Source organism: Onychostruthus taczanowskii, unplaced genomic scaffold (genome assembly GCF_017590055.1).
Source record: "Onychostruthus taczanowskii isolate IOZ18803 unplaced genomic scaffold, ASM1759005v1 scaffold14, whole genome shotgun sequence".
Taxonomy (NCBI): Eukaryota; Metazoa; Chordata; class Aves; order Passeriformes; family Passeridae; genus Onychostruthus; species Onychostruthus taczanowskii.
The window spans coordinates 13,849,142-13,876,749 of NW_024498573.1; the positions used below are offsets into that span (position 1 = coordinate 13,849,142).

Below are 27,608 nucleotides of genomic sequence, written 5' to 3' on the forward strand. Positions count from 1 at the left end.
AAAGTGTCTTGGGGGATATTTAATACATCTTCAGTTAGATGTCTTTTTTAACTTTCAAAGGCAGAACTTATATACTTTCAGGTGGTGTGATGTCTTCTGATAGCTGCCACTTTGTCAGGTGCCCTCATATTGAGACAATTAACTTTCAGCTTTTGAAATGCCTGGGTAGGACAAAATGTGACAAAATTCAGGGCTTATCCAATGACATTCTTTCTTTCTTTTTTGCTTTGAGAATGACATCTTCTCCTTTTCAGTCACCTTTTTTTTGCTTCTACCAAGTCCTGATTAGTTTTAACAATATCATAGAGATCCTGTTTGCATGGATAAGTGTTTTGGTTTTCTTTATATACTTTATGTATCTCAAAGTGGATCACAGTAGAGCTGCTTTTTTGTTCTACTTTTTTGTCTTCTCACATGCAACAGGATATGATTGACATGTTCTATTAAAGCATATCTGGATATTCATTAATTCAATTTTAATGGGAGCAGAGTTTCATTATATATCTGAGTTTACTTTAACAATGCTTTATATTAAAATTTCTGTTGGTGCTGTAGCTACCTTCTCAGCTGAAGAGGACATAAAATTCCTGGGTTTAAAGGCATTTCAGATAAAGACAGTTCCAAGGACTGTAATTTTGAGTTTGGTTGTGAAAGATCTGCTTTTGGGCAGGGAAAGTAAGAACTGTCTGTCCAAACCTCAGAGGGTCATTCCTGCCCTGAGGATTCAGGAGGAGAAGGGGTTCTGGGCTGAGGCAGAGTTAGCCTGGATGAGAGAGGAGCTCTCCTGCCTGCCTTTGTCGCACTGGGTCTGTCTTCCTGCTGCCCCCCTTGATCCTCATTCTCCGTGTGATTTCAGTCCCTGGATCCCACCATGGAAGTGCCCTTGTGCTCCCAGCACTGGAGAGCAGCTAGGAAGGACCAAACCTGCTTCTGCTGACAAATTCATCTGGTCCTACCCAGACAGAAGGAAAAGAAGAGTCAATAAACATGGTGTGACACAACCAGCCCCACAACATCTTTGTCCCATCAGTTACTTTAATTGAACTGTTGCAAAGTAAAGAACCATTTAAAATGAAGGATTCAAGACATCAGACTTTCATTATTTCTTGCTTTCTTGTAGCTGAAAGGGTTTTTTTTATAATTTAAAAGGCTAGTAATTTTAAAGGAAAGTTTTTTAGCATTTACCTTTATTGCTTTTTCTCATAGATCACCTATGATGTGCAGAAAAGTTTTCTAACCTCTAATGTCCCTCACTAATAAAGAAAAAAAGAAGAGTGGTTTTATTTGTTAAAAACCCCCAATGTTTCTGTGAAGTAACTGGTTAGAATTAACCTGTTTGAGTTTGACTGCCTATCTGCAGCCTCCAAAGCACAAATAAAAAGTTATGACAGTGGATAGATACTGCCACTGTTTTTGTCTATTTTCTACAACATTCTAGATTTTGGTCACTGTTGAAAGGGATGTACAAGGCCACTTGGAATATAAAAATCAATAACAAAGGCAATTTCAAAATGATTTTTCATGTTCATTAATAGAGTTTATAATTGATTTATTTAAAAAAAACCCAAAAACATATTTTCAGAGGTTTTCTTCAAATAGAAATATTTAATCAGAAATCTGGGGAGCCTAGCCAGCCTTCCTTTTACTGTCTTTTACCTGTATGCAATTTCTGTGCAATCTCTTATGCTCTGGGTTTTATTTCAAAACAAATGTTTCAAAAAAATGCCTTTAAAATCATTTCTGGTATTCTGTAGAATAGGTATGCACTAATCTAGGCTTGACAGTAGGCACATTCATGATGGTGGGCTGAAAAACATACTTGGGAAACACATTTCAGCCTCGAACTTCCAAATTGTTGTTGTCAGTGAGTGACATGGATTTTAAAGCTCTAACAGGTGGTTTGAGAGTGACATACTGGATTGTATCTGAATAAAAATGTTAAACATATTTTACATTGGAAGCAAGACCTGGGTTATTTTAGGCTGTGATTTTGATTTTGGAGATTACTCAGTGTCTTCATTCTGTTTGATTCCAAGAAGCACTTGTTTTTCAGAGCTGTGAAGGGAGAGGGTATGGAGCAAGTCTTCAGAGCTCTCCGTCTTAAACCCAGTGACTTTCTGTGAGACCACAGCCTTTATTCTGTGCTTCTCTTTTTGTTGTTTACTGGGAACATGTTTGTAGTCAGTTCTTTCTGACTGAGAGAAGTTAATGTAAAGAAACCAGCCTTCCAGTTTGCTTTCTCCATTTCCTCTGTCTGGAATGTGTTGACAGCATTTTCTGAGACTCATTAGAGTGTGTTCTCTTATTTTCTTCTTAACCAGTGTATGGGCAGCTGAAATCCTGGGTTTATCTGCTGAGTCATTTGGGTGGTGTTGGTAATTGTCTTAGCTGTTCAAACCAAACCTATGTACTGTTAAACCACAAAATCATGGTTCATTCTAATTCTGGCACGATCTTCTCCTACAGGACTATGGGTTTTGCTCAGTATGTTCTTAGTGGTTTTGCTGGGAGCTTTTGCCAAGAATGTAAATGAGACTCAGAGTGTGGTTTCCTTAGAACATTTTTTGAGTGATGGATTCCACAGGGAACTCCCAGACACTTCATGGGTTGTGCTGGTGTTTTAGCTAGTATGTGGTCAAGTTGCATCTAATTACAGAAAAGATTAAGAAAGATATCCTGACACTGTATTTTAGTGCCAGTTGTTAAGATCTGGTAGCAAAAAAAAAGGAGAATTTTCATTTCCCTATTTCTTCCCACAAAATCCTTTTTAGTTGAATTTACCAGGCTGTGGCAGCTGGAATGGTATAGGAGTAGGAGATGTTCTCTCTTAGCTACAGGACTTGCCATTTTAAACTCTGTTCCATTTATGTTTTTCAGGCATTTCTTGTTTAAGACATCTTCTGGAACTACTCCGCTGTTCAGCAGTTCTTCCCCTGGTTACCCGCTGACCTCAGGAACAGTTTACACTCCACCTCCCAGACTGTTACCTAGAAATACATTCTCCAGGAATGCATTCAAGCTGAAAAAGCCCTCCAAGTACTGTAGCTGGAAATGTGCTGCTTTATCTGCAATTGCTGCTGCAGTCCTGCTTGCCATCTTGCTAGCGTATTTCATAGGTAAGGCTGTGTTTCCTCTCTCAGATCACATGGCTGCATCACAAAATGAAAGTTCAGCAGATGAAAGGATGGCCAATGTGTTTCAAAAATACGTGTTCGTAGTGAGCAAAGATTATTATTATTCCTTATACTGATTAATGAGGAAAAATAAAATGTTCAAGTCACGTTCACTGTCGTAAGAGCAGGGGAAGCAAGAAATTGATTCGGGATTCTTAACGTGCAGTGTTAACTTTAGGTGTCAGATATGCACATCTCATAAATGGTCCAAACAGAGGGTTGTAATGACTTTTTGATGTAGTGCCATATGTTTAAAAAGTATTTAGAAAAAAAAAGTGATAGGTAGTGAATTCATATAAGTAACAGAAGCCAGTGGCATTTGAATTCAAATATTACCATCACATTCTGCCTTTAGATAAAAAAACCAAAATTATTTTGACTACTGGTTCTCAGTCTGTTTTGGTCTGTGTACCTAAATCCTGGTGGTGTTAAATTTGAATCATTAGATGGTTCCATTTTGCATGCAGTTATTTTCCATATTCCACTCATCCTTAGCATTTTTTAAGAAAAATATAGAAACTCTGAATGTTGTGTTTATTTCCATGATTCATATATTAATAGTGACCACACTGTTCTGATCCTTTCTGTGGTTTTTTGAGATGTTTTTAACATGATGCTGAGATTTTGTCTTTCTTAATTTAATTAATTTCTGACTTCCTCCCCCTTCCCTGGTCCCCTCTCATTCTCTGTTGTTGTAGAGGGTTTTTTTAAGGCGTCTGCACAAACTACCAGTGTATTTTGTACCTTTTAAAGTGCCTTTAACAATATGCTGATGACAGTGAAGTGCTGCACACTCTTAGGGTCTCTGAGTAAATGGCAAAATTATGGTAGCTTGAGAATATTTTCTGTTAATACTTTCCAGACCTATTCTTTGTGGGATTTATTTCCTCTCTGAAACTATTCTCAGATATAGCACTCAAAAGATCTATAAAGATATGCTGAATTGCTGAATTTTCACTCTTTTTTCTTTTTTTTTTTTTTTGTTCCTATATAACCTGACTCTTCAGGATAGACTCCGTTTTCTAAGAAAAACCCATTCTTCATACTAATGAGCTTCCATATGTGATTAATTTATACAATGGTAGGAGAGAACTGGCTGCCTATTCCTGCTGTCTGTTTAGTCCAGACCTACATCCCAGCACACTGAGTGCTACAGATCTAACCATCTTTCTGCATTGCCCCTGTAGAAAGCCTCAGAAGAATAACAAGCTTAGATTGGTGTATAAATGAAAAGATTGGAAAGCACATAACTCATTGAAGTTGACAGTTATCATACAGCAGCTCCCTGTTAGAGTGATTATGCACATGGGAAATGATATACTGTAAGTTGAACATTTTAATCATGTGCATAACTTTGAAGTGATGGATTATGAAATGTGGTTTTTCCTTGGTATTTAGGTTACTGTAATCTTAAGCAAAGCTTTGCAACATGGTTATTGCTTTTTACACTTTCATTTTTAAGACGAGAGAATGTAAGGCAATGTATTGACTCTTAATAATTGATGAATGATCTATCATTTCAAGTAACGACATAACTGATCCATTTTGACAGAAGTTTTTGAGGTCTTCTTTCCAGCTGTAAGAATGATGAGCACAATAGAGCTGGTAGTGAACACAACAAAGCAGGGTTTAGGAGAGAGTGTTAGCTCAAGGTTTAAATAATGAGAAGTTACCTGACAAGCTTTGTGCCATACACAGGAAAGAATAAGTATATGTCACAGCCAGAAAATAGCTTAAATTAATCCTATGAATAAACTTGATAGATCCACCATGATCGTAATTTAGAGTGATGGAAGAGAGAGAACAGAAAAAACAAAAAAGCAGTGGTGCAGCCTTAGATGCTTGAGAAGAAAAGAAAGGTAAAAGTGAAGTGCTTTTGGTAGGCCATTTATAAAATTAATTCCTTCACTCTCAGCAAAAAAATCATACAATTCATTGCACTTGACAAAGAGCAGGAGTAAGACCATCAGCCATAAACTAACCCTTGCTGTCCTCCAACAGTGTGACTTAAGGTGCTAAATCATCTCCTGATTTGAAAAAAGGAAAGGCTTTGAAGGTGCTGCTATTGTATTTCTGCCTTACATGTCCACAAAGAAAATTTCTTGCTCTCTACCATAGCAGAGGTTCCATCACTGGAGTTACATTAGCTACAAGTAAGAATTATGGGAAAAGTCATCAAGTTTGCAGCCAATGGTTCTGTTCCTTAGGTTTGTCAGGGTATCTGGACTGTGTGAATGTGATTGTATCAGTGCTGGTCAAGACTCTTGCAAATGCAAAATGCAAAAGGCAGTGATGGCAAATATGGGGTAAATTACATTGAAAGAGTGCTTTGAAGTTCTCATACTCTTCAGGATTTCTAAATTAATTGTCCTATCATAAAAGGGATGGGAGAATTTATATGGGTGGATCACTGGAAAAATTATGTCTACAGGTTTAAACATGGGACTTTGAGACTACAAAAGATTATAGCTGCCATGAAAAAGATATAATGAGGGTGATTTAAAGAGAGAAGCAAAAAAAATATATGAGAACTGATGGAAAAGAAAAATTATTTTAAAAATTATTAGGCATTCCTATTTCCTTTTCTCCAACACACAACTAAAAATACAATGAATGAAATTAAAAGGCAGCATGTTTAACGCCCTAAAAATAAATTCATAGTGCATAAATAACCTTTGGAACTTTTTGCCACGCTACATAATTGATGTTAAATAAAGATACTACTGGGATTTTAAGTTAAACATTTGTCAAAATAATGGCAATATGCCTTGTTAGAAGGTAACTTAGGGTTTTATTTTCTTTTTTAAGATATGTATAGATTGATGGTTTATATCATAATATGTCATCAAAGTCTGGCTATTTAGATAGACTCTTCCTTTTTAGGCCAGTCAGTACCACTGTTATCTGAAATTTTCTAAATCTTCCTCTGCAAACTACCCTGACTGATGTCTGGGAAAAAGTTCTGCAGGTCTGCAGTGGTCCAGGGCACCTGTTTGTGCAGAATAGGCTTGGTTCTGTGTACAGACATTTTCCCTCTTAGACAAAATGGTCTGTGCCTGAATTCCTTGACATTGGCAGGGTTTCTGCAGAGACTTTAACACAGATCAAATTCACCAGGTTGAAAATAAATCAGGTGACTTTTGGTCTTCTTGTTAAAGAACTAGACAGAGGGAAAAAGTGCAGATGGGGGTGTATGAAAGAGCACTTTAAGATGTTCCTATGGCCAATTGTTCTATTATTTTTAATAGTAGAGGATAGGGAAAAAGGCACTTCAATTAACTTTTCCATTACATGGCATACACAGGGCTGGCTGCACATTTAAAGCCAGGTTTGTGACTGCTCCCTGTTTCCTCAATAGCCAGATGTGAACAAAATGCAGAGTAGTAGTTGCTAGTAGTGCACAACCTTCTGGTAAACTCCAGCATGCAGGATGGAAATGAAATTGTCCCACAGTCCTCTCTGAGACTTGTGCCATTCCACAAAGCCCAGGAGTTATTCCTGTTATCCAGGGGTGACATATGAAGAATGTAGAACCAGCCATTCAAATTAGGACATCCTGAAGATATTGGGCTGGTGGTAAAACCCAGCTACAAGAAAGTAATTTATAAAGTGTCAAAAGGAAAGCATATACCACACATATTGTCTTTGTCAGAGTGTTCACTTCAGAGGTTAAGGGAGTGATGAAAGCATTTGTCATGTTAAATTAGTTTTTAGCTCTTTTTATTCATGCCAAAGTTGGAGGAGAAAAATATAAAAAAGAAGAAAGAAGGAGGGTAAAAAGAGTCACCTTGTATTTTTCACAAAGTAATTGCTGCCAAACATAAATACCACATTTTTGTAAGCCCCTATGCTGCTCTGATTTCTGCCAATCTATCTTTGAGCATCAAAGAACATCTGACCATCAACATGTCAGTACATTAAAAATATGGTAATTTAAATATTTAGACTTTCCTGTGGGGGGAAAAACCCAAAAACCTGAACTGTTATTTCCTGTGGAAATTAAAAGCTGTGATGGGTTTAAAGATGTTTCACTTGAAAATGGTGTCTTGATACTCACACTGACACTTATAGATATTGATGCTATTTTTATCTGCTATCATATGCAAGAAGATACAAGAAAAATAAAAGAAAAATTACATAGACTATGAGAGCAGCATTCTTGCACCACACCCTCAGTGCCTATGTTGGACATGAAAGCATTATTAGTCATTTATTCCTCAGTGTTATTTGACCTTAAAGACACATGAGGTTTAAGATAAATTTCAGGTTTCTGCATAAACTTGAAATAATATATTCACTTCAGTGCCACTGAAAGGACTGAATTGCCAAAGGGTCTGGCAGTTAATTAAGCAAATGAAAATGTCCTTCTTTTAGAATTTGAAATAAGAACCTGAAAAATAGCTATTCACAGACCAAAAAATACAGGGAAATAAATGGTTAATTTATATAGTTTTTCTACTTGTACCACAGAAGTATTCCTTTGTTTCTATGAGAGTCAGACAAAAAAATCTAGAAGGATTTCTGACTTGGAAGTAGAAGTCTCATCTTTGGATCAAATATCTGTACATGGTACAGTTTGCATAAAATTTTTATCCTTCATTCCCACATTTCTTCCCAGTCCGTTTTTTGCTGATGTAGGTGCTTGGATGAAGTTTGTTGTTCATTCATGTTTGTAAGTTCTTCTACTCCTGTCAGGTTGTCTTTTTGACTCTGATTCCACAGATGACCAGTCACTAAAATAGGTTGCTGAAGTGCCTGTCTAATGTACCCACTGATTTTTTTTTTTTTCTCTCTCTCTGAGTTGTACTTTACAATCAGGAGCTTCCATTTCATTTGATTTTTTTATCTTGCATTTGTTTATTACTTGTGCAGTCAGAAAACCACAGCCTTTGTCTTGTCCAGACTTCACTGATATCAAACTTGCTAGACATTTTGGAAAGCAAGACTGGAAAAGGGAAAATCATGCAAAGCTGGAACCTCTGAGAGGCAGAGGGCATCTGGCTGCCAATCACTGTGATCAGATTCACTTGAAATCAATGTAAACCAAGGGAATGCTGCATCTTGCAAGATTAGCTGATGACAGAAGGTTCTGTTCTTAAATTTGCATTGAAAATAGGTGTCAGTTAGGGGCAATAATTAAATTTTAGAATATGCCTGTCATATTTTAAATGTCACACATTCAGTGATTCTTATTGACTGCTATCAGTCAATCTGAGTGAGAAAAGCGTGGTAGTAGCTCAATGAGCTTGTCTGATGCTACCTCTGAGGAGTTTTAGGAAAAAGCATCTGGCTTCATTCCATTAAAAAAATAGATGCTATGATTGGGAATTTTGGTGCCTGTGTCCAGGAAATTCAGGTGTGGCTTTTTAGCCTAGCAAGTGTCCCTTCCCTATTCCACAGTCCAAAGGTGTGAGATTCATTATGTTACCAAGACACTTCTCCTGGAGACAAACTGCTCCAGCTGCACTTTGTGCTTCATATCACAAAGAACAGGAGGACTCTGACACGAAATTCCTTGGGTATAGTTTTCCTGGGCTTTTCTTGAGTCAAAAGCCAAAGCTTGATCCACAGATCTGTTCCAGGAAAAGCCAATGTACTATTGTTTTGCCTAGCAGAGATCTCGGGGAGAAGGAGAGGAGGAGGATTTCAGTGTGGAGGGGCAGGCTCACAGCCGGAGCAGTTCTATTCCTGTGGGACATTTTCATACCGTGAAACTCCGCACTTGGAACTGGAGTGAGACCAATGTTCCCATGACTCCCACAGTGCTGTCATGTGCTCAGTTCAGCTCTTGCAGTTGAAAACCTTTCCTGCTCAGCTACCAGGCTGAACATACTCTGAAGCCTTGGCAGGAGACAGGGGACAGAGAGGATCACAGAATGTTTTCTTCCATGTGTTACTGGAGTTGTGTTTTCAAGGCACGTTTTGGGTTGTTAATGCAAATTGCACAGCACAATCTAGGATGGGTCTGAGGAAAGGATTTTCACACATGCTGGTGGTAGTGCTCCCCAGGAGCTGTTGAAATATATTGCTTTCAACTTGAGTAAAGAAACACAACTGCCTCATCAGTGCTCGCTGTCCTGGCTGTGCCTGCACTGCTCAGAACATTGCTTGGCCAAGGTTAGTGCCACAGAAAGGAGCAGTGTGATGTGACAGGAAAGAAACGGCCAACCCAGACACTACAGAGAGATACTGTTTACAATTAGTAATTTATTAGTACAGTCATTATTTATATAACAGAAATGTTGGGTTTTTGAATCATAGCTGCAAGAATGGCTTTTGTCTCTCAGTTGTGAAGTACAGGTTGTACTTCACGTGCCCTTGCCATCTTCCCATGCACAACCCAGAAAATATGCTGGATTTCATGATGGCTGTGTGACAGAGCCTATTCTCACTTTGATCAGTGCAAATACCTAATATTAGGAATGTTTTAGTGGTCTGGGGTTTAATCCCAGAATCACAGCTTTGTCAGGGCAAAGAGATAGCAGAGGTAAGTAGATGCAGAATGAGACTTGCAGGAAGCTGGGGGGGAAATGATGAAAAAATGTTGAGATATTTTAGTGAGACATGCTTTATAACCCAGCCCAACAAACTGAGATGAGGCCATTTTTCAGGGAAAGGGTAAGCATAAGGGATATTGAAGATTAAATTTTGCTAACATAATGCCAAGTCAGAGATACCTATCAAATAAACCTGTGGTCATTCTCTCTGAAAAGTCAATGTTCAATACCACTGTAAAATGTCTCATTTCTTCCTAGGGAAGCATTGCTCTGTTAGCCATTATTTAGATTGAGATACCAGTTGATCATTTATAGATTTATTTATATTGATTATTTGTTTCTTTGTTGACTCACTGTGTTGTTTTGCACTCAGTATGCTTATGGATTTTATTTATTTAAGTATAGCAGTACATATTTGCCTTTAGGAATCGAATTATTGCTCTGTGGGTTCGTAGAGTCTTGAAAGATTTGACATGGATTTTGTAAGTGTGGCTAATGTAGCTCTTAAAGCAGCATTATGAATGTCATGAAAAAAACCCCACACAAATAAAAAATACTTAAGTGTACTACAGAGACAAGAGAATATTCAAGGAATACTCAAGGAACTTGAAGGAAAACAAAGTAAAAAATTGGAATTAAATTGTGAAAATAATAAGACAGGATAACAAAGTAGGGAACTTATGGAGCAAAAGAAGTTGAACAAATTGGAAGAGAAATGACATATCACAGAAAACTTTACTCACCATATAATATAATGGGATGAATTGAGCACAGTATGTTAAAAGCTGTTTAAGAAACAGTTTTCAGGTTTATTTCAGCTTTTGCTTATTCAGGGTTTAATTTTATGTAGTCTTGCACCAGACTTTGACCTGCCTTCTCATGTCACTACTCAGATCCCAGCCATCATATATATTCTGTATGTCCAGTAATAAAGTCATTGACTTGTCAAGGTCAGACAGTTTGAACAGCTAATACACCAAACGTATGTGATGTTGTGCCTTGTTATTAATTCCTTAGAAGATAGCCTTGTAGCTATAAACAGGAAAAATGACATCTTCTGTGACAACCTGTCTGACCCCTGGGACAAATTTTGCACTCCACATTTGGGTTTGCAAGGTTATAGGATGATTTGTTTTGGAAGGGACCTCTGGATTCCTCTTCTGCTCCAAATGGGAGCAGAGATGTCTTATGTCCATTCTGCTCTTGAAGACCTTCAAGGACAAAGATTGTATGTGGCTTTATCTTCTTCATGACTTGGAGGTTCCAACAGGCTGCTTTGAATGGGTAGAGACAGGCTGAAAATTATTTTATTTATTAGAGCAATGTGCATAGAAAGCAGAGGCTCCCTTGTGGACTGGTGCATGTATACTTTATAGTCAGCAAACTCTGAATTTCCCATAATCATTTCTGACATCTGAAGCTTGGATTGCAATGCCAAAGTGAAGAATGTAGTTGGTTAGAGAAATCATGTTTTGACTTGTATGTTGAGCAGATTTGATAATGAGAGAATCAGTATTGAACCCCACTGTGTGATTATAAAACACTCTTAATGTCTTTATCTTGGCTATTACTAAATAATTACTAGGAAAGGCAAGCATTTGTATTAATGCAGTTTATTAATGGAAAAGGAATTTCATTCTCTAATGTTGATCTTACAGAACCTTGCCTAAAACTGTAAGTATGCTCTAGGTTTAGTTTGTTTTCTTCTCTGGGGTGTCCAGATTTATCCCTCTGTGTCATATTTAATTTTTAAAATGTACTATACATAATGCATAACAGTGCTGCAGTTAATTGAATTTCAAGCTTTATTTTAATTTGCTGGTTGGTTGATCAGCTGATTTCCTCCAACATTTTTCTTACTAAACACTTTCTGAGAAAAGCACAGAATAGAAAATGTTTCCACATGCTGCTGCCAGTGTGGCAGAGCAGGTTCCCCACGTGCTGCATAACAAGGTGTCTCTGTGTCTGTGGCACCTCGCTTGCCTTGCAGGAGTCAGCCTGGAGTAGACAAGGCTCTTGGAAAGGTCAGACAGTCTGTTCCATAGATGCTGCTCATCCCTGCATGTTAACAGTTGTTTTGTTTAAATTTGGGTGTAGTGCACTATTCCTGCAGTGCTCTTTTGTATTTTCTGTATATTTGCATCTTCTTCTTTCAATTCACTTGTTTCTCCTGCAAGAGGCTTCCCACCTTCTGTGAGGTGCAGGTTGGCTGCAGGTCTCTATGCAGGGACCAGAGGGTGAGGGATGAGCTGGGGCTGCAGGGGCTGCTCAGAGGTCTCCATCCATGCTGGCTGCAGCAGAATGCCAGGGATCCACTGCTGCTGCTCAGGACCCAACTTCAGATAGAGAACTGAATTATGTGCAATTGTACTCCCAGCAACTAGAAAACCATCTAGAGATTTAATTTCTCAATTGAGATCTTTTTGCTACAGCGTTGCCTCCTAAATATGGAAGCCATGAAACCTGTCTGTAATTCCAGGGCAGCTGGTTCAATCCAAGGCAGGTAGGTTGTCAACAAACTCAGGTTTTGCTCCTGACAGTTGGAATTGGAGTTGTGAGGGTAATATTTTCTTTTGCAGAAGGAAGATACTCCTTCTGTCAGACTGTACTGTCACTAGAGGATTTCTGTGTTCAGTTATTAAAAGCTTTAAAAGAGAGGTAAATTGTGCTTGATATGCTGAGAAAATTAATGAATGCTAGGAAAATGTCAGAAGTACACAGCAAGTATCCCAAGGTAATATAAGAGTAGATATGAACTTGTGACATTTTTGCTGGTCTGTGGAAAATGCAAAAGAACCTCAGACTGAAAGAGAAGAGAAGCAATTTCACAGCAGGCGCACTAAAATGACCAGAGCTGGGAAATGGAGCACCAGAGCCCCACGTCCCTCATGGTGCTGGGTTACTGTGCCTTTAGCATCCGAGCCTTCTCCAAGGAGAGACTTGTGCATGTTGGTGAGAATATGGTGCAGAGATGGGACCTGAAAATAGAGAATCCTGTTAAAACTGGCCACAAGGTAGCAGGGGGCAGCAAGAGAAAAGATATGCAATTTAGGCTCATATGATTTATTGAGCCAAAAATTTATTTTACCTGTTGTTTCTTTCTTCATACATGTCCCCTTTTACATCATGAGACTCTGTTAATCACTGATCTGCAAAAGTCCAACCACATGAGAAAAGAGAGACCATAATGGAGTCTGCTCATTAAAAAAGCTCAGAGATCTGATTAGTCTTACTCTTGCAAGGAGAGTTTGACTTTTTTTAAAAAACATTTTTAAGTAATTTTAACTCTTTTCATGTTGTCTTCATGGCCAGAATCTGAACCTTAAAACATCAAAGTTCTTATACAAGTGTTTAGGGATTTGGTGCTTGGTTCATGAACGGTATTAGTCTTTTCCAACCAGAAGAATTTTTCTGCACCTCTGGAGGCTTCCTGAAAATCCTAAAACAAATAATAGAAAAATAGTGATTTAAAACCTAATTTCTAATACAAACCAGCTCTGGCTGTCTAGATGAAGAATAAGCTTCAATAAATGGGAGACAGACGCAGCCTCTTCAGTATGAAGAGCAGCGAGGATGCAGAAATAGAAATAGGTTTTTCATTACTTGAGGGATTATACTTGGGCCAGAAATGCCAAATATTCTGTGGACCGCAGCTGCACTTTCAGTCTGCTGCTGTATTAGCTGGTAATAGTAAAACAATGATGTGGTGGTAGAGACAGCTATTTGTTCTCAGAAATACAGAAAACTTGTTTTCCCTTTCTTTGCTTGGATTGCCATCTTGTCCTCCATGGCATGTCCTAAACTTCTGTCCTATTGCAGTAAATGGGCTACAAATTAAAATGTACATTCTCCTTGAGCACCACCTGAGGATGCTCCTCCAGCTGCTGATGTGCTCCCTGAGCCAATTTTTTCTTCTGTCCTTGTGACACTCCTTAGTCAATTGAGGGGCTCGTTATTTCCTTGCACAACTGGGTCAGGGCAATTGCCTGAGCAGCCGTGGGCAAGTGCCATCCATTAGACCTGCAGCAAGGAAGGGAAGGGGCTGCTGTCCCTGGGAGCAGGGAATTCAGAGATGTTCAGGAAAAGAGCAGGATCCCACTGTTCTTCTGTCACTTGATCAGCACTGCTCACTTTCATATTAACAGAGAGACTGGAAATAGTTTTGTTTTCAGGATGTAGCTCAGTGGAGGGTTTCACTCAATCTCATCTGAGAATATTTGTAAAGGGGAATTACTTAAGTTAAAAAGCTGTGGCTTTCATCTCTTTAGATTTTTTTCTCTTAGATATCTGACAGAATGAGTTTTATCTTTTCCTTTAGGCCAAATAAAGGTTTTAACAACATTTAACACCATTCTCTTCATCTTTAAATTTTTTTCTCCTGTCAAAAATCTATGCATTTCTTGTCTATAAAAACCAACCTGAAAGCAGTCTGCTTAACTCCATTTCTCCATGCTATGAAGCATTGTTTTAATATGTTGTTTGACTTTTTACACTGAACACTCATAAATCATTCATCTTTTTCCCATATTTACCATTAGAAAACTGTAAACAGCTAGAACAGAAAAAGGCTTTTAAACACAGTGCAATTTGCTTAACATTGCTTTGGCACTCCTGGAGTAACAAATATACAGCAGGTACCTTAGCAATGGGAGTTTTCTCTGCTTTGCTTGTCTGTGCGTTTCAATGTAAAGACTCCTATGTTGCCCATGGTTTGAGAAGCCAATATTTAGTACAGAATTCACTGTTTCAATGAATTTGGAGTTCCTGGAAAGCATTTCAAAGCTGTCAGCATGCCAACCTGCATTTCAACTCAGGTCTGAAGGAGGAGACCTTTGAGCAGCTACTGTTAGCAGGGTGGTGGAGTTTTGAGGTGAGCAGTTCCAGTGCAGTGCAGCTGAGGGTTCAGGTCAGCAGGCAGTGCAGCCTGCCAGAACAATCTATGCAATCCCTAGGTTCATTCTGGCACTCTTTTTCCAGAGCCCTAGTGTCACAGGAGAAGCAAGAACTACAAGTTGTGGATTGTTCTGCAAACCCTGCTCTGGCAACTCTGCTGCTGGGACCTTGGATTTCCAGTTTGCCCAGTGGGTGCCTTTGCCTGGGACCAGTGTGGGTCACTGATGAATCGTTTCACAGGGATGGGGCAGCACAAGGCCTTGTGTTGCCTTCATAAAATCGATCTTACTTGTTATCTTTTGAGTATGGAGCCTTATTCTAAGAAGAGATCTTTGCCTTTGCTAATAGAAAGGTCCAAACCAAAGCTCAGGACCCAAAGCTTAGGAATATCAGTTCCCTTAACATATTTCCATTTTTCAGCTGTAAGCTATCCTTTACATACTTTCAGCAGATTTTGTTTTAAATGCTCTCCATTAAGAGTTTCTGCTGAGTGCTACAACTTGCATACTCTGACAATCCCAGAGCAGTTTGCAAAAGAGGTAATGGCTGCATGTACTGCACACCTTGCTTTTTCTTGAGTATAGTGGTGACTCTGGAATCGTCAATATTTTTTATAGCTGTAAAAAGCAGTTTCTTTAGTTCAGTGTTCAGGGGTTTGACACGTGAGTAAATTACTGAATAGAGCAGGTCACCAGTAAGCACCTGTGTGAATGCTGTTAGCCAAAATTTGTGAATTTTTTTAGATTCAGTTTTACTGTATGACCTCAATTCTTTCTGTTTTCAGAGACAAAAGATTTTAATAATTTCTTGCAAGGCAAAACAGGCCTCAAACACCAAATGTTAAGATTTGGGAGTTTGGAGGTAGCAGAAATTCAGTCTTTCACTTGGCTTAGTAACATTGCTCACAAAAATCTTCTGATGAAAGAGTCACTCATCAGAGGGCAGGAGAATGGCTTTGAAAGCAGTTTGGCTCTTTAGAGCACTCACTCCTCAGCAGGTCGCAGTTCCAGTGCTCAGGCACACAGTACTGGTAGGGAAAGGGGAAGGTAAGGGTGAAGCTTTGTTTCCTTCAGCTGGAAATTTAAAACCAGTCATGTCCTTTCTTGGCTGAAGGAAAACACCAATCCTAGATGTTTCCTCCTCACTTGGAGGGTCTGTAAGGCTGTGGGGCTTCTTCCCAGTCCCCTCTGCTGGGGTGTCCTTTGTTAGATGTGATTTATGCCAACGTGCAGTGTGCGCTCAGTCTTTAGAAAGTTGCGTGATTTATCAGTGCCAGCTCTGGGCTGGGGAGGCCTCTGAAACCTGTGTGTGTCACCTCCATGAAAATATCCCCTCTGTCAGCTCAAGCACTGGGACTCCTGCAGTCATTAATCCCTGGTTTCCAGTTGTATAAATGCCCCACATGCCATTTACGAACAGAGACATTATTGCTGAGCATGAAATGCCATTTCAGTTTGAACTCTGACTAGTCTGCTAAGATAAAGATAATGTTATTCTATGGTAGTTTTACCTTTCAAAGCTTTTTCTAAATATAAGCAGTTTTTCCCTAAAGCCTTTTTGTGGAAGTCAAAGGTCTGGATTGAAATGGCACGATCATAATAGAGTTTGGGCTGCAGATTACGAAAAGGCCAAATTTGTAGACGGAATTATATTTTACATGTCTCTAGCTTGCTCATTGTATTTTTGTGTACAAATATGTACAAATTGAACTGATTTCTCTATAGATTTTACTGATTTATTTCCCCTGCTAGTAGTTGGGTGCTACTAGATGCTCTTTAGTCATATCCACGTAATACTTTGTGATGTATTAAAAGTAAATAATATTACAATCAGCTGACAGAAACGATGAGCATATTTCCCCTACTTTTTAGCTTGCTTATTTCATGTGTTTCTTCAGAGTTTTACCCCAGGCCCATTCTTGAAAATTGTCCATGTGTGCTGTTCTGAAGGTTGTTAGAAATGCACATGTCAGTAAAGTCAGGAAAGGGAACATTTATCATAGTCTGTCTAAACTTTTCTGCAGCAGGGGAGAAGTTTATAAAAAAAGCTGTGACAGTAACTGGAAATAGTTTTATTTTCTTTTGTGAAATTTACAGTATCTTGAAGCATTCAGTATTTTGGAGGAATCTAGTACGTATTGCTACCAATACTTGTCGTGAATAATAAAATTGTACTCTTATGAGGAGGAGTGTTCCTCAGAGCCTTTGTTACTGCAGGCTCCGTGCAGTGCATTGGGTAACTTTAAGTGTGGCTTGGGGTCACTGAACACTAACTCCAGACTCTGCCAACAGATGTGCAGATCAGCTGGGTCTGCACAAAGCCACCCTTCCCTGTGCAGGCTGGTGTGAAAGAGGGCACCAGGGAAGGTCTTTAAGCACAAGATACTTAGGACAAAAGCAGTTTGTCCCCCTAACTCTCGCCTTGACAGAATGTGTTTAAAACCAGAGAAAACTCGAGCTGAAAGTGTTCTTGGACACCTCTGAAGCTTTGAAGGCAAGTTCTCTGTTCCCTGGCTGAAGGTCAGATCAGCCTCCCGCGAGGCAGGGGTGGGGGAAGCAGGAGGCAGAGCAGATTTGTCACTTGCTCATCCCTTGGTGCAGGATCCTCTGGATGTGACCGTCCGTCCCTGCCTGCCCTTGGCGGCGGAGCCGGCGCCGCTTCCCGGAGTCTCCCTGGCACCATCAATCTGCTGCACGGGCTGGGAAAACAAATAGCACTGTGTCCCAGCCAAGGACTGACAGATGGGGCCAGTTCTGCTGTCCTCTCACGAAATCTAGCTGGAAAATTGATAACCAGCTTTTCCAACTGAAACTGAAATAAGTGAGGCCCAGATCTGCAAAAGGAATTCTGCGTACCACTCCATAGCACTTGCATTAAGGTTGATAGATTTGTTTTAATAATTTTTTTTTCCTTCCTCTACCCCCCAGACTGTATTTCCTTATGGGTATTTTAATTCTTAACCGTCTGTACGTCTTGATGACCCAGCTATTGCTATTTCTTTCAAGAAAATGCAGTTTTATTTATACCCTTTGATTGTATTGAGCAAAAGCCTACATTCTGTGGTGCTCTCATAATTAAACACAAGTTTGTGTAGAAGCCAGTATTGTAAATTTTGTTTTCCTTAAGAAAAAAAAAAATAGCATCTGATTTAAGAGCAGTAAAAAATTTTGTAAGTTTTATTTATTTGTAAAGCGATAGCTGCTGTGATTGAAATTAAACATGGTATCATGCTGCTTCTGATTAATTCTAGCACAGAGGAGCCAAAAAATAACTTGATTTTTCTGTAAATAGGCTAAATTAGCATCTGGTAAATAATGATAGAGGAATTGAAAAGAAAGACAAAAGTTTTATTATCTGCTCAATGAAATTACTTAGTCATTTTTTAAAAAAAATAATGCTTGAAGTTAAGGTTATGAGTCACTGTTTTGCAGAATTTAGATGAATAATAGTTAATGCTAATTTAGCTTAGAAGCATTTTACTGTGGGGAAAGTAAATGTTATTATTCCTGCACTCCAGATGGCTAAACTGTGTTTCAGTGATGTATATATTTTACATTACTGTAAAAAATGGATCTTGGGTCTGCTGGTTTTGAGTGTCTTTTGAGGAGTATCAGCCTCTATATTCTGGTATTTAAAAGTATCATAAGAACTAAATGTAAAGAAGAGCACTGCGTTTCACAAAGAAATAACAGCCCAAGGTGGTGAAGTGTGATAGACAATCCGTGCTTATTGAGACAGCAAAGCATGACAGGCAATTCCTGGCTCTTCAGGTAGCTCAGGAGGAGAGATCTCTGTGTGGGGGGTGTGGGGATAATGAAGAGGCTTCTTCACCAAGTGCTGGAATGATAACGTGAGCTGCACTATACTCACTCCCCAAAGAATCCTACACGTTCACATCACATTTGGAGCAATGTTTACACAGTGTTTTCCCTCACAGTGGGCTAAATCATTTGTCCTGGCTAATATCTCAACACCTTTACTGGTGAATAGTTAACACTAGTAGTTATTTTATTGAATAATACCAGTATATACTTTTTGAGTTCTGGTGTTCTATTAAAATTTAAGGTGAAGGTCAGCAGAAGTTTGGGGATCTATGTGTCAGAGTTCTTTCCCCACTCTCCTGCTCTGCCTTGTCCCAGCTCATTTGAATTTCCCAGGTAACCGTGCAAGGAGAGAGCTGTAGCCTTGAGTGGTACCAAATCAATTAAAACCTTCCTCTGGCCTCTCAGGATGCAGGACTTGCTCTCCAAGCACAACCTTGTCTATCCAGTTTTATTTCAGGACCCCAAGTTACTGTCTGGTGGGGCAAGGTGTTGCTCTTCATGTTTGTTTTCTGGGAAATTCTGCTTCCATTTTCCTTCTATAAGCTGAGCAGAGGGGAAGTAGAAATCAGCACTGCCCTGCTCTGAGCTGGTTCTGTTGAGGGGAACAAAGCCCGTGGCTTTAAGTGAATTCTTCATGCTGCCAGAATATCAAGCATGACACCCTTGGCCCACATTCAGTGTTAAGCCAATTTTTACTATTGTTTTAGCTGAGATATATCCTTTATAAGTACAAAGAAGCAATTTCTTCAGAGCAGGAGTGAAGCTGGACCACTTGAGGAACTTTTCAGTGCTATTCCTATTCTGAGAATAAACAGCAAATATCAGGTTCTGGGACCATCAGTCCAGTGTCTTATTAGCAGTCAACTTAAAAAAAAATAAAGAGTAGAAGTGTAACCTAATGTGGCAGAAGGTGTAAAAACAATAAAATATTTTACATTAATGCTCTGATCTGAAGGGAAGAAAGAAGACAAGCTTTATTCTGTTTTCAGTACAACTTGATGAAAAAAACTTCACAGAACAAGGACAGAGAACCATGTGTTATTTCTGTTCTCTGGTTTTCTTTTCAGATCCCAAACCCCTAGTAAAGCTTTCAAAATTACTCTGCTTGAACAGTAATCTGCTTCTTCCCACCTTTGGTTTACTCATCTATCTTCTAATGCTGATACTCCACACTCCTCCTTTCAGTGCTGTCAGGTGTAGGAGCAGTTGTGCTTTGTGTTTGTGCTACGGTTAGTGATGATAACGTGTTTTCTCATTTAAGAATCTGCAGGAATCTTCATTCTGATTCCAAGGAAAGCAACTTGTACGTTACTGCTGGGGGGAAAAAAATAGGACTTGAAAAAGAAAGATAAAATATAATGAGATTTGAGTGTTAGCAGTACCTGTTTGAGTATGATGTCAACAACTCTGCCAACATGCCCAAATTGCTTTTAAAATTTTTAATACATTTTTGTGGAGAAGATGGTGAATATTTTGATCTTGACAATACAATTGTGATTTCCTCCAAACCTGATACAGATTAAACTGAAGAGACATTGCAAAGGTGCTTTAAATCATTTCTGTTTCAGTGATACAGATTAATAATACTAGATTTATTTTTCTTGATCACTAGTGTTTGTAGAATTTTACTCAGTTTTTTGATAACTTTTCATTATTTGATTTCTCTGTGGAATTAGTGTAAAAATTACATGTTTCCTTGTTGATGAATATGAATGGAAACACAGCTGGATATGTCTCATTTTAGTGCTTTGAAGATTGCTCTTTAAGTGCTTGTGTTCTGGTGCCACAGCAAAGTTGTGCAGTGAACTGTGCTACTGAAAGATTCAATAGCTTCAATCTACAGCGTTTGTGTGCCTCTGTCTGAGCCTTTCTGCCCCTAGGTCGCATGTGCAAAGACAGTAAGAGTCCTCCTCCTTCTTCTCTTCCCGCATCCTCTCCCCAGGTTCCATAAATTTTGTCAGTTGTCACCACAGCAGGTGTCTTATGGCAGATATAGTCCCAAAAAAGGTGAATGAAGTAGCACATAATTTAATGATTGATTTACAAAGTGAGCGCTGAAGGGAAAAATGCTTCTCCCTCTGATACCAGCAGGCAACCACTAAATCATCAGCCTACACAAAGGTGTAGTGCAGCCATCCACAAGGAAAATTTAAGGCAAGCTAAGGTAAGCAGCACGCTGTGGCTTGCAGCTGGGAGCTGACAGAGGAGGGTGATGGAGCAGAGCCAGCTTCTGTGCCTGAGCAATCCCAGGGTCTGGGGGCAGGACCGCATTCAGCCATCCCCGCCCTCCCCAGCACACTGGGTCTGCATCTCTGCCACAGCCACTGTCCTTCACAGTGCTTGTGTCAAGAAAAGTTCTTACTAATGGCAAATTTGTATGATTCCTATAGAAAAACAGGGTTCTCATGCTTTATTGTGTAACTTTCTGCCACCTCAGTCTCCAGGGTGCCAATGCACCTGGGCCGTGCTGCTGGGGCCGCTGAGAACTGTTCAGATTTTTGGCTGCAGCATTTGTCAGTGTTTCTGATGAACCCAACATGAGGACATTTAACAGGAGCCATTGCTAAAATCGTGTTTTCATCTGCTGCACTGATATTTACATTTGCTGAACATTTGCACTGCTTCCCAAGTTTATGTGATACGGTTTGGTTACATTTCTGGAGTGGCAGGGCTCACGTGTCTCCCATTTTTTGGGGAATAGGCAGCCTTTGACAGGGCTTCAGGAAATGCAGAGAAACCCTGAAACACCATGCCCGTGCCTTGCCAGGCAGGGCTGAGCAGCAAGGGAGAAATCCTGTTACAAGGGCAGGGATTAACCCCACATTCCTTACTTCAGGCTCGTATCAATTGGACACAGCCCTGGTGACTCTGCTGTCCTTGTGTCCCACAGCTGGCAGTGGCTGTGCCTTCCTGGGCAGGGCTGAGCTGCTGCTGGGCTTTACATGGCAAAACTGCAGCCTGCTTTAGTGAAAACCAGTTTTCCATACAGTGTCAAGGATTGATTGCCACCCACCTAACACACAGCCAGGGCTGGTGCAGGCCAGCTCCTGTGGTTTTCTTTCAGCCCCTTTGCATTTTCCTGTGGGGATTTAAGTTTCCTTTCCCCCATCTTGCAGTGCAGCACTGTTCTTGCCTCACACAATCACAGGATCGTTAAGGTTGGAAAAGGTCTCTAAAATCAGAGTCCAACCCCTAGCCGAGCACTGCCATGTCCCCACTACAGCAGGTCCCCAAGAGTCACATCCATCCTTCCTGAAGGCATGGTGTGTGTGCAGGGCTCTGCTGGGCAGGGCTGCTCCCAGAGCAGAAGCTGGTGCTGGGAATGGAGGCAGTGCCACAGGGCCCATCCTTTCCTGCAGCTCAGGGCAGTGAAATCACTGGAAACCATGGAACGTGTGACAGGTGGCCATGGAAAACTTCAGCCATTGAGGGATACTTTTCTCTTGGTATCTCCTGTAACGAAACCTTAATATCCTTGCCATTGAATTTACATGACAGATCTAGCAAATAGCCTAGAAAATGCTGCCATTAATAAAGGAATCCCATAAGGCCTGAGTGCAGATACAGGAAAATGTGTGTTACGGCACCATTCAGCAAAATTTATTCTTGCAATTATGGCCCTCAATGCTGGCACACCTATTCTTAAAAGTCAGGTCTGCATTTGTGGACTTCAGAGGTTTGTTTCCAGCATTCTGATATTGCAAAGGTTGCTAAGTTGCTAAGATACAGGCAGAAAGGTAAGTTTATTTAATACATTTTGTTGAATAAATTTTATAAAATATGACTGTGATCTGTGGTTCACTAGGTTATATCTGAGGCTATGCTCAAGTGGAATTGTCATGAAAAATAGTATGGACTTGATTCATGATTGCATTATTCCTCTTCCACACTGATACAGCTACATTGAAAATAATTGACTTAAACCAATGGGGCATGAAAAGGATGCAGGGATGAATTTGGCTCTGTTTCTCGAAATGAAATATGTGCCATTTTCTCTTCAGCATTTGCTGTACCTTAAGAAAAATCATAAGGCAAATTACATCAAATCACCCTATTAAAGGAAGCATTTTCTTGTTCTGTGCAGTAGAACAGACCTGAAACATTTATGTGTTCAGAATTTTCTCAAAAGCACACTTTTTATCCTTGCCCTGTATTTAAAAATTGATAACCAAGGGGAAAAGCTGTTGAGTCAAAACAGGGGATTTTTTTTTTTTATTGTAATTGTGTCATCTTCTACTAAAACATAATTGAACTCAAGGTTTGCATTTGCAAATGACCTTGACTAAAGTTTTGCTATTCAAAGAATTAATGTAATGACTTGGACTGTCTGGAATTTCAGAATCCCTTTATGGGACAAAAGCTATGTTTTGTTCCTAGTGAGGACCCTGTATTTGAGAAAGAGGCTCTCTCTGCCTCTCATGGGATGATTTTAGACTCTGTTTACAGAGAAAATCGGTACAGGAAAGCAGTTCAGAGAGAGGCTGAACGATCTTAGGAGTCTTGTTCTCACCTGTGGCTCAAAGAACCAGCTTGTAAACTCTGTGGGGGTACCTGGCTCACCAGTATTCTGGAACCAGCAGCCCTTTATTGGCCACAGCTCTGGGAATAATTTTCACTCCACTGCTCTCTGCATATGGAGACTGGTTTATGTCACGAGGATGACATTGCTGGGTTTGTGGATGCTGCATCTTCCAAGCACTGAAATAGTCCCTACAAGGACAGAGATGGCTGGTGCACGTGTGCTTGGGCACAGAATTCCCTGGCTCACGCCCCTGTGCTGCCTTGGAAATAATAAATAATGTATTTCTGCCTGTCAGTTGCCTTTGCTCCCTCCTGTCTTCTTTCTCCCTGAAGGGAGGCTTCAGGCTTAGATTTTCTCCTTGATTCAAGTTTTTAAACTTTATTGGAAATTTCTGAATGCAAGAGGAGGGAAAAGAATGAGAGAATGATTACATACCTTTAAGGGCCTGGAGGTGAAAATCCTCAGTCTTAATTTCTCACCTTTAAGCCACTATTCATTTGCTTCTTGAGTCAATATTTTCCCAGAAGCATTAGTGACAAAAGCAGCTGCATGTGTGGATGTCCCCTTGTTTTCCTTGGATCTCATCTCAGGGGTGCTTGCCCAGATGTGGATCACGTGCCTTGGGAGAAGGGCTGTTCCCTGCACATCTGAAGTACAATCACAAGTTGATTGGAATATATGTTGTTCTTTCCAGACAGTCCTTTACAGTTTATTCTTTAGGGATCTTTTTAAAGGCACAAATCATTGCCTTATGATTGCTATTCAGAGTAAGCTGCCTGGCTGTGTCTGACAGTGCCCTTCCCCAGACTCCCCTTCTCTGTCTCCAGATCCCTCACCAAGCTGTGTGTTCCTGTGAATGTATTCAGCTAGGACAACAGAAGGAGGAGAAGATGACAAAAATAATTTATCTCTTTAAGAATATTGATCCCCAAGTAGGATTGTTCCTTGTACAAACAACATGCATGGGTGCTGCCCATGGGTGCTGTTAAAACCCATGGGCAGAAGTTGGCATTGGTTATCTGCTCTGTCACTGCTCCTGCCAGGGCAGTCTCTACAGACACAGGCCAAGCAAAGGACAGAAGGACCACAACCACCTCCACAGAGTTCTTGCTTCTTTCTTTCAGAGTTCTTGCTGCTTTCTGCAGCCCACTGTGAACAAGAAGGCTTTGGCTGTCAGGCTCTGCTTCCTCTGCCTAGACTCTGGCTCCTGGTTCCATACCCAGCCATGTATTTGTCCCAGTAGTTTTTCAGCTTGTACCTGTCCATCAGGCATGGCCCCATATTTAGAGGGCGCATGGCTGTGGAAAACTGCTGGATGGGGAACTTGCTCTTTTGCCTCTGCTTGCTGGAAGAAGAATTGGATGGCATTAAGAGGCTTCAACCTGCTAGATATTTGTTTCTGGGTTTCCTAATGCACCCTCTTACTAATGAGTCCATGTTCATCAAAGTCTGTTTTGTATCTCCACTGATATAGATTCTTGAAAATAAATGAAACTCAGTGGTCAAGCAAATGCTTCATTTTTACCTGAAAAAAAAATTATACATGATTTAAAAAATAATTTTAAATGGAGCTTCCCATTATTCCCAATGCTATTATGAGAATTGGGCTGAAAGCCATACAGTTCCTTCCTTGCCAAAATGGGGCATAACCAGGTTTGTTTAGCAGGCTTTTCATGAGAGTCAGTCCTTACACTGAAAGCTCCTATTCTGTCACCTGTTTTTAAATGCTTCAAATGTAGGAAGCCTGCTGCAGGTGGTATCTAGTTTTACTGATCTGAGGCCTTGGGCAAATTCATTTGAATTGCTTTGAAACTGCGTATTCAAAATTCAATAAAATAAGAGGGTCTGATGGTGCAGCTGCAGCATATCCCCTCCAGCTGGGTTAGCTGAGATGTTTCAAGGCCCTGGACTAGCAAAGCCTGGGTGTGATGTATAGATTATACAGATAGCTGCCAGGGAAGAGGTTTTGGCAGGCTGGGTACAGCAATGCCCCATGCCAGAAGACTTGGGAGTGAGTAACAGTGGATTTCATGCTACGTGGCATCTTTTGCTGGCTTTCCTGGACAGAAATTTGTTGGTGCAATAGTGGCAGCAGGCCAGGGGGAGGGGACTGCCTCAAGGGTAAAGGGATAGAATGTAGGAAAAAAGAATAAACCCAAAAAGCTCCAGTTGTTTTGAAAGTGACTGGTTATCCTGAATGCCTTGGTCTGGCTCCAAAATGAGCTGTTCTGTGGGCGGGTTTTGTTAAATTGCATTCAGAAATCATATTTGCCCTTGGGCAGATACCCTTGCTTTTATGCACAGTAGGCAAGTCACATGCACTAAAATGGAATTCACATGGTGCTTTAGTCAAAAAGCTAATGTCAGTCATCATACCTTTTATGCATATCCAGTCCCTTGGTTCTTTATGCCCATTTAAATATGCAGAAGTGCTTTTTATTATTACACTGCCTGTGGAGTATGGAGATATAGATATATAGGCCATGTAATTTATTGCAGTGTAGACTCTTCTCTGCATATGTATTCATCACATAAATTAAAATCATAGGCATAAAACATTTTGGTCGGTGGGTTCTGATTTTCTCAGATTTCTGCTGTTAGACAGTGAAAGTAATTCCTTTATGTGCCGTGCATCCACACTTTCCAAATGACTCCTTCAGTAGCAGTACATGGCTTATCTTTGTAGCATTGTAATGCTGGTATCCTTGTGAGCATCACAGTGCTGGCACAACCAGCACAGGGCCCAAAGGTGAGACAATCAGAGAATACATGCAGGGATGTTATTGGAGCACCACATCGTTGGACTGCACAGTATGTCCCTCGTTATTGAAAGGGCTACCATGAAATTTAATTTAGGATTTTACAGACACATTTTGAATTGGAAATCTCTGTAATAACTTTCCTTTGCTCAGCCTTTTAACTGTGAAATTCAGTTGGGGAGTTTTGAAGCAGCAGGTAGTGTCTCAGCACTCTAGAGGGATTTCGCCAGGATTCAGCTAAAGTGCTTGCAAGTGTCATTTCCATATTTAACTAATTTCAGTTTTTAATTAGCTCCATGTGAAAAATGAGAGTTCACGCTGAGCTAAGCTGTCAGCACAGAGGCTTGTTTCCTTTCTAGCCTCTCAGGACAATTACTGCAGCATCCCCTGGTTTTTTCAATGAGAGTGCTTAGCCACTGCACGCTCTGTCCCTCCATTGTTCCCTGCCAGGAGCCAGGGAGTGTGTTGTGTCTAGCTTGCTAAAATGGAGCAGATAACTTCTGACAATGTTTCAAATGTGAAATTGGCTCAGCAAAGGTTCCAAGAACTTCAGAGGTCTGGCTCTGAACCATCCAGCAGCACGGAGTGCTGAGAGCCCCGTGGCACTGTGCAGTCGTGCCATTGTTCGAGCAATGTCTGATCCTTCCAGCTGCATCCCTGGGCACCGCTGCATTCCAGCCAGCACAGAGGGACAGCAGCTTTTCCTGCTTCTCCCTGGCCTTTCTGCAGCCCCCTGTGAGCAGTGCAGTGTCCCACAGGCCGGGGGTCTCCAGAAGAAAAGAAATGCCTTTGTGTGAAATTCCACCATATAGGATAGGCATGGAAATTTGGTAATCCTGCATCTCGGCTCTAAACTTCCCTGTGAGGACCTGAATGCAAATGTTAAAATAGTTCTCGAGAGCAAAGTGAGAGGTGCAGCTCTTGCAGACTCTGCAAAGCCATGGCATGTGAAAAGATTTCTGAAATAATTTTATTAACTGACAGAATCCTGAGTTACATGTACATGCCAGTCACATAATGCCATTGTTATTTTTGAAATAATGCAGTCATTAAATTTTCTAAATTACATTTAAATGGGAAAATTGGTGTAGATGTTACCTCAGGGCTGGTTTTGAGTTTTTTGTGTTTTTTCAAACCTGTCCTATAAGGTGAGATTTTTAAAGATTTATTAATGTGAAATATTATATGGAAGTATCTTCATTTTGGTTTATATTCTAGCAAAATAGAAGTTGTGTGTATTTTATTCTTCACTAATTAGTACGTACAGCCACATCCAGTAGGCAGAAGCTGATTTTCACTATTAGACACTAAAAACAAATGCATTTTTTCAAATCAGGATGGATGAGGAAAAAAAAAATCTCAGCTGTGGGATTTTTTGTGCTCCTGATGTTCATAGTGTTGTGAAAAAAGAAGAAACATTGCAGAAACTTGTCAGGTACAGTGACACTGAGGAGTTCCTAGTCATTTTTCTTTTAAGATGCTGAGGAGCTGCTTTGATACCTGCTTTCAAGCTGAAGCAAATTCTTGAAAAGGAATAAAAAAAGGAAAATAAATTTCATAGTGAAAAGTGAAGCTGAAATGCTAGATAGATTTTCAATATAGTTCAGGTTTTGGGGTTTCTTTAAAATACAGTATTTACTGTTTCATCCATCAAAGAAAAAAAAGAAAGATATATAAACCTGGTTTGATTGCCAGCCAACTGGGTGTAACAGACGTGAAGTAGCAGAACTTGAGTATTAGCAATGAAGTAGCAGTGTGTAATTCTATCTACCATATATATATATTATTTTTTTGCCCCTTGTAGTGTGAGTTATCTTCTCTTTGAAGGATAATTCATGGTTATTTTATTGGTATTACTAAGTAAGGTTGTTCCATATATTATGATTGTATTAATCATTTAACATAACTCAGTTATGCCATACAGAGTGCATGTAATTGAA

At 40.0% G+C, this 27,608-nt stretch overlaps 1 protein-coding gene across 3 annotated transcripts in view; it reads left to right on the plus strand.

Moving 5' to 3' along the window:
• The window catches only part of TENM2 (teneurin transmembrane protein 2), a 483,546-nt gene that overhangs the window by 320,214 nt on the left and 135,724 nt on the right, over nt 1–27,608 (plus strand). For all 3 annotated transcript variants that reach the window (XM_041397945.1, XM_041397946.1, XM_041397947.1), the window contains one exon: nt 2,878–3,116. In XM_041397945.1, coding sequence (XP_041253879.1) covers nt 2,878–3,116 — 239 coding nt within the window. The remainder of the gene's footprint in view (nt 1–2,877; nt 3,117–27,608) is intronic.